General features: G+C 38.4%; 1 protein-coding gene across 1 annotated transcript in view; it reads left to right on the top strand.

Moving 5' to 3' along the window:
• Positions 1-1,638, top strand: part of MTBP (MDM2 binding protein) — a 24,959-nt gene extending 23,321 nt beyond the window's left edge. The window contains exons 22-23 of the mRNA XM_010193696.1: positions 178-243; positions 1,603-1,638. Of these exons, the coding sequence (XP_010191998.1) occupies positions 178-243; positions 1,603-1,638 (102 nt within the window). The remainder of the gene's footprint in view (positions 1-177; positions 244-1,602) is intronic.
• The last annotated feature ends 6,358 nt before the right edge of the window (positions 1,639-7,996 follow it).

Raw genomic sequence — 7,996 nt, forward strand, 5'->3', positions numbered from 1 at the left:
CCCACTGGAATGGATATAGATTATTTATTTTTAAAAAGAAGCAAAGTCAAATACTTCTGTGGTTCTGAACAAGGTGATAAAAGTGTAACACCTCCCTGGATATTAGGCCTCTTATAATCCAAATTAGAGTGATCATATGAGTTTGCTAATTTCTGTGGTTTTATGTTTCATGTTTAGGACCTTAAAACTTCTAGAGGTCTTCTTGATGAAATGAAGAAAACAGCAAATAACAATGCTAAACAGGTAAGACCAGTTGTTTATTTGTTCCTGTAACTGGCCAAGGCTAAATGTAGCTGTAGCAGCTTGACTGTAGGATAGTTTAGTTCACAGCTTTAAGAGCTGAAGAGACACATTCCTCTGGCTGTGGGTGTTGTTTCACTCTCTGATCTCACAAAAGCTTTCTCTGTCAGCAGTCCCATGGCAAAATTTCCAGTTCCGTATATTCAGGTTTTAGATGGTATTCTAGTTACAGGTGCCAATATGATGTGCCACAGTGAGAAATGGAAAAGAAAGCAATAAATGTTTCCACATCACTGGGGAGAAAAAAAGGAAAGATGAGATTTTTCTTCATTTGAGAGAAGCCGGAATCATTAGGGAATTCTTGTGTTGAAGGAAATAACATTTCTTTTCAAAGGTTAGGAAGCAATAAAGGGATCTGTAAAAGGAAATAAATTTCTTAGAGGCAGCATTGAAAATTAGTAATTTTAAGCTTGGGAATGACTATAAGCACAAGGGATATCAGATGAGCTTATTTGTGTGTAAGCTGGGACTTAGGTGAACAGTAACACAAAGCAAATGACAGGAATAAATACCCCTGTCCACCAGAAATTAAGGAAAACTGCTCAGTCCCCACATAATTTGTTCTGTGAGAACAGTGTTCATTGTGTGCTGTACTCTGTTCCTTTGGGAACTGCTTCCTGCAGATCGTAAGGCTGCAAAACCTACATGGGTTGTGAATTTGGGTGTTGTGCTGGGACATCGTGCTGATGCGCCATTTCTCACCACCACCTTTGTCTGGGGAGGCCAGTTGGCTGTTTTATGTCGATTTGCTGTTGGCAAGAGAGGCATTAAAGTCGGGCATCTCTTCAGCTGGCCACCTCTCCCTGTCTTAGAGAATACTTTGAAACTACCTTATAGAAAATGTAAGTGCCCAGGACTAGTCCGTGGTCTGAACAACTGCCTCATGTGGGAAAACAGCAGTAATAACAGGCATGTACAGCAGTGTATGAATTATTCTTTATCCTTTCTTTTACTGCTTTTTTTTTTTGTGCTGGAAGCGCTGGCTGTTTAGCGCTGTGCGTGCACCCTGTTGCTACTACACGGAGAGAGTGGGGTGGGGTAGTTAAATTCACGGGATCTAAAAATGCCTTTTTCGAAAGATAAGGCATTCTGCAAAATTAAATGCAATTCTTGGGTAACGCTGTATCCTCTCAGTTTATCAACAACTTTTTCTCCTTTTGAATGGATTCCTTTTACATCTTGTCTAGTAAACACCTCACAGTTGGTGATAAAGGAAGAATCGATAAAGCGTACGAGATGTTCTTAACTTCCTTTCAAGAAGTGGAGTTATGTAAATCGTTGTTTTCTCATTTATTTTCCCAGGTGATTGAATGGGTTTTAGAGAAGACTGACAAGTAGAGGCACTGCTCAGCTGCTATTCACACCGTTCTAGAAGCTTCCGAACTTCTGATTCTAAGAAAAGCGTTACAGTGCCTAACACACACACATCTCCACACAGGAAGGACTCTGGGCAGTGTCATTATATGGACTCAGTTCTCAAACACGGTAGCATGTTTTGAAACTTTTTATAATGAAAGTTTTAATTTAAAAAAAAAATCACATGAAAAGTTTTTATTTTATATGCGTATTTATTTATGTTTCATTGATAAAAGGAATGTAGCTTCACTTGGTTTGATAAAGCTTTGTATGTTTTTTCAACCAGTATATTTGGTTTTTATGCAAATAAAAAACAAACCAGATTTAATTTTAATAACAAAACTACTTTATTTTACCTTTTTGTGTGAAGACCTCTATTGTGTTTATTACTAGTTGCTGTTTACAGCTTTAGCTGTTGACATTTTATAGAATAATTTAGAACAGTTCCTATTCTGCAGGTGAAAGCAAGCATAGTTAGAATTCAAGTCACAAATACCTCTGTGTTGTACCGTAAGAAAGAAAAGTCTTCTGAATCTTGATGCAAGTTCCCATTAAAGAAAGGATCGTTGTTTTACAATCTGAATTTCTGGTATCATTTCATGCCTACTCTTTGTAATGTTCCTTAGAAACAATTCTTAACAGAGTTCTGAGATTTCTTTTCATGAGGGAAGAGAAAATCAAAATGCTTGCAGCGATGATGCGTGTGAGAGCTGTGAAAGAGCTGGTGTGCTATGATGAAATGTACTGGAAAGAAGAATTTCTACCCGAGTTGCAAGCACAGTAAAATGCTAAATTCAGCCTCAGTTTTTGTCTCAGGCCATGTACCTGGCTTGTACTTCTGTTAGTGTTATTATTCAGGGTAGTAGTATGGTGAGATGAGGAGTTCCTACCACAACAAAGGTCTTTTACAGCTTTTCAGTGTAAGGATTGCCTGTTCATCGTATAAACTGACGTGACTGAAATTGATAGAGGCAGTGTTACTGTTTGCTACAGTCTCCTGGCAGGAAAATGGATTAAGCAATGCTAATATAAATGAAATCTAGTATTATGAAAAAGTAATTGAACTAAACCATGTGTAGGTTTGACTTAATACTGTAAAATCTACTTGTTCTCTAAAAGCCTTCCTGATTTTGTGACATTATTCTTTGCTTAATTCTATTTTGTGTAAAGCCAAGCCCTAAGGAGGTTTTTCACATCTAACAGGATTGCGCATTTCACTCTTCTGTTCCTGCCAGGAACCTTCCAGGTTAATAACTTAAATGATTTTACTGATTTGTTGAAAGAGAAACTCAATGAAGGTATAGAATTAAATTAGTATTTAATACGTGCATGATCAAAATTGCTCCCATCTATCAATTGCTGTCTAGGGCTCACATTTCTCTGCATTCAAGACAGAAATTGTTTCATGTATGAATACTCTCGGAGCTGAACACTTTAAAATACATGAACACTTCTAATGTTTTAAATCTAAAGTACTTTGCTGATAAGAGATTAATCAAGATATTAATCTTAACATCCAGTACTGAATGAAGTCTTTACTTCCAAATAGAGAGAGAAAAGCCTTAAGTTATGATCTCCTGTCTGCGGCCTGAATACTGACAATGCCTCTTGTCCCAGTACTGAAGCAAGCCACTGAACATTTCATTTCCTACTTAATTTTGGGGGGTTTTATGTACTTGTAGGAACAAAAAAAAAGTAGTTAACAAATTTTGCATGTGTTGACAAGCAAAAGTACAGAAACACTTCATTTTCCTAAAATATTTGGCTTGCTGCCATGAGCAAAGAAAATCCCTTTCAGGAAAGTAATTCATAAGCTTTAACTGGCTTTCTTAATGAAAAACTATCTGCACGTTTCTATAGAAGGGCTTGTATAAAAAGGTGGTTTTTAAAATAATTTTTATTATTTTCTCATTCCTGCCTTACCTCTCTATGGTGTCCACAGTGAGCCCTGGATTTAGATGCTATCTTGCTTCATGAACAAGTGGAACCCAATGGTGGTGGTTTTCATTAATTCCATGGACTCAAAGGCTGGCCTGAAATAATGAGCAGGAAAGCAGTTAGGGAAACATAAGCATTTTGATATATTGTTTGTTTGCATGATTCCCAGTGCTGAGTTAATACAGCGCTGCCCATGTCTCATTTCCACTTTGTTATTAATCTTGGGTGTTTTTTAGGTAAGTGATAGCTGGTTTATTATCATGGCTTAATAACACTGTGCCCCATTAGAGCTGTGATAGCTGTCCTTGTCCATGCTGTTAACCTACAAAAAAAGCATGCGAAATAATTTCACCTGCTCTACCGTAACAGCTCTAACCCAAATACTTACATCTGTCGTAATTCAAAAACCCCACACTACGAGTTCCCGCAGCTCAGCTAAAATGTTGTAACTTATGTGATACAGATCGTAACATCACCCTTTGCCTCTGAACTCCCAATTTTCTTCTTGTTTGTGGCTGGTGGACCCAAAAACCAGTCTGTCTGATGCATGCTTTGGGTGCTTGCTTTCATGTTTTTGCAAGTCAGGATACAAGTCATTCACCAATATACATTTATGGTTTACCCATAACCATGCTATGGGCTTATACAAGATTGCCGTAAGACAACACTGATGTGGTTGCAGTTACTTGGTGATAGGATTACTTCTATTATTACAGCAATTGCATTATGAATATCACTGGGCTACCAGAGAACTTAACTTGGGTACAAATGTTTTTCCAAATTCACAAACTCCCTTTTCCAAATTCACAGTTCTCCCCTGGGATTTGTTTTCTAAAGCCTCTGATTATTCATATGCACAGAAATTCTGATGAAGGAAAGAAACTGAAAAACTAATCCTATGTGGAAAAAATAGCTGATATGCTCACAAGAGGTTGTTATCTTACATCAAGTAGGCTGAGTTTCTCAAAATTTTGCTAGTGTGTGTGTGTGTATGTATGTGTATGTATATATATATATATGCTCTTTAAAATCAGTCACCACGGAACTCATAAATGTCCTTTTCACATACACTTCCCATTACTTTATAGTAATTGTATATACAGTAATAGTGTGTGTATATATACAGTAATATAGACTATATACTATAGTCTATATATATAGTAAATACCCTCAGTAAATAGGTAGTTAAAAGCTTGCCAGTTTGACTCTTAATGAAAAATAAGATAAATTTACAAAGCAATGAGAGTATAACAATCTGGGGCGCATCCTTTTGTTTAGGCTCTGATTCTGCTTCCACTGAAATCAAAGCAGCCCAAATTTTTTAACATGAGGAAGAGACCACTGAGAAGTCTTTGCTGATGGAAGGCAGATCAACCTCTACTTCAAATGGGCTGTGCTTCCAAATGCGATGGGCTGATTCATCGCATGGGAGCACGATTGCGCTCCCATGTACTGTGGGAAGAAGGCATTCATACTTCTGCAGAAAGAGAAAGCACTTGCTTTGGTATTTGGCAAAGACCAATTCCAACAATGTTTGTGGTAGCAATTTCCTTGGTAGTGGACAGGGAGTTGTGTTCTGGTTTATAAACTACCTCAAGAGAGATGCTAGTTCCACTTAAAGAGCAGGACTTTTAGGAAACACCAGTATGCTTCCCTGGAGGCAATCAGATCAGCTTTATTTTGTTTTTTATTTTTTTTTTAACAAACACCTTATATCACATTTTTCCAGTAACATGTATGTTCTGATATGTATCCAAGTCTTTCTAATGGTGAAGCTGCTCTACAACCCTTCTGACCAGACTGCTCCACTTACAGACAGTATTTTGTGAAAAGAGTGAAACTCAGGAATACCCCTTTTTAGGATTTCCATGAGGGTGCTCTGCCATACCTCGGCTCTGACTGGAAAAACAGGCTTAGAAAAGCTGCCTGCGGGGATTTAGTTGGGCCACTAAGAATAAAATAGAAGGGAAGAAAAGCATCCTTTTTCCATAACCATTGATAAGATAGGCAAGGCACATGTTGGCCTCACTCCTTGAAGGCAGAAGCTTGAGCAGAACTTTCTGCTCTTTTTTCTTTTGTTACCACCTGCCCCAGAACATCCCCATGGGCAGGCAGTGAATGCCAGCAGCAAAACAAAGATGCTGCGAACTTACGCTTTCGGCCTGTCGTCACCAGCACCGCTGCCACCTGAACACCGAGCTCACCTAATGGCAAGCACCAAGGTGCCACTGAGAGTACATTAATACTTTTTTATTTAAAAGTCATCCCATCAGTACAATGAATAGTTCTCTCAAGTAACTGAATTCTTAACAAAATGACTGAGGTTTAAAATGTATTTTTTTACCCAGCCCCAAACCAATGGACAGCCTTCCAAACGGTGTGTTTGGGTACCAAGTAAGCTCACCTCACAAAAATCCAATAAATGACTTTATTAAATATATTCTTTTCCTCTAAAATATAAATATTCACTATACTCTTATAAATGTGGAGTAGGTCCATATTTCATTTGTCTATCCCATCCAAACATGAATCAGTCCAAAATCTGAAAATGAAGAAATAGCATCTGTAATTATCATTATCTTTCTATAAATATATATCATATGAATTTTCTTTGCAAATTGTTTAGTTATTCACTTCATATAGTACTGAGCACCTTAGATTACATATTGTGTCATTTCATTGTTGGTACTAATATAGGAATTTGTAGTATTTACAATGCACATACATGTTAGGTATAACATTCCAGTGATTTGTACGTGTTAAAGGAAGAAGGAAATAGTGCAGTACAGTTTATGTACGTATTTAACCTACCCCACAGTATGCAGGTTTTCACTTTCACGTCTGGAACTTTTATAGGAGTCTGCGGCCAAATTTTTAAGTTATACTTCGGAACAGCAACAAAATTATCCTGAATTTGTTCTTAAAAACTTCAGGCAATGGTTCACTGGACGATGTGATGGAAGTTCACACTCAAAGACCCAGTCCCCAGCTTACCGACAGCTCTCAGCTTCTCAGAAGACGTTCTAGAAGCTTCCAAGCCAAAGGAGACCCAAGCAACTGCCACAGAAAGTTATGTGAACATCAGTGGTCGCTAATTGAAACAAGTCCATTTGGAAATTATTGGTAAGTAATGTAACATGTGATCTCCTGCCTCGTGAATTTACACAAGGAATTAATTTTTAAGTGCAAGTACCGTGACAGTGAAAACGAAGTTCACAGCTGGGCAAATCCCCTCCCAGGTTTGCTTTTGGCTGGTGAGAGGTGCTGGGAGTGGGGCTGCTCTTCCAAATGGCGATTTAACGTTGTTCTTCAGTGATTATTTTCAGTATTTGTGAATTCAGCCCATCATCTTAATTTTTTAATTAGTTTAGATGATTAAGATACCTATGGAAACCATCACAAACGAATTCCTATGCCGTGAATAAACAGCATGACTTACGCTTAACTCTCAGGACTTAGCTTAAAGACAACATGGAACCAAGCAGTGGTTTCAATTCTCCTCTTTGCCAGCCAGGTGATGCAAAGTTGAAACTTACGTGTTTGCTCAAGAGTAATAGAAGTGTTGTAATATTACAGTCTTCAGATTTATTACTTCCTGTACAGTTCCTGTCCTTCAAAGTGTGAATTTAGGGCAAAAGTCCAGAAGCAAGCAAACCCCCACCCCTATAGGAAGCAATTCAGCTTACAAAGTAAGAGCAACATAAATGCCATCGCTGTTGTGTTTCTTTCTGTTCCCACCCGACCACATTGTGCCAGTTTTGTAGCTCCAGGTACACACAGTTTGTATCATCGCTGACCATGGAGGTTAGTGTTCCTGCCTGCTTTGTGCCCAGTGTAACTGTGAAGAAGGCTGAAACTTAGGGATTTGCCTGTTTTGACTTAAAACAGTAAATTGTGGTGCAAAACAGGAACTTGTAAGTTATGGGTATGGAGGTGAATGTCTTATGTTTCACCAGCAAGGACTAAATCTGGACTTGCCAAGTCATGGTCATAGGAGCAGTTCCTTCCACAGTAAGGCTTTTCTGGCAGTGCAGCTCGTGTTCCTACCCCGGTGCATTTCCTCACTGTTGTGGAGCTGCTTGAGTAATTTTTCCAATCTAATCTAAAAAGCTGTCAAAAAATCAAGTTTTCCTCCTTTCTCACATTTGTTCTTCTATGAAGACCACACAATCAGGCTTGTCAGGGCTGAGGTGGTGGCACAGTAGGGGGAGGAGGACAGGATCTCAACAGGGCTTTCTGTTGGAAAACTACTGTGGAAATGTGCTGGCAGAAGCTTAGGTCATGCTTCAATGTGGGTTCAGGTAACTGAATCCAGGGGTCCCAGGAAGCTGAAACTCATTAAGCAATTCTAGGAATTGACTGTAAGAATACATCTTATTTGTTCATTAATGAAGGTGAAGAG

This window comes from Mesitornis unicolor, unplaced genomic scaffold, assembly GCF_000695765.1.
Source record: "Mesitornis unicolor isolate BGI_N332 unplaced genomic scaffold, ASM69576v1 scaffold23790, whole genome shotgun sequence".
NCBI classification, from domain to species: domain Eukaryota; kingdom Metazoa; phylum Chordata; class Aves; order Mesitornithiformes; family Mesitornithidae; genus Mesitornis; species Mesitornis unicolor.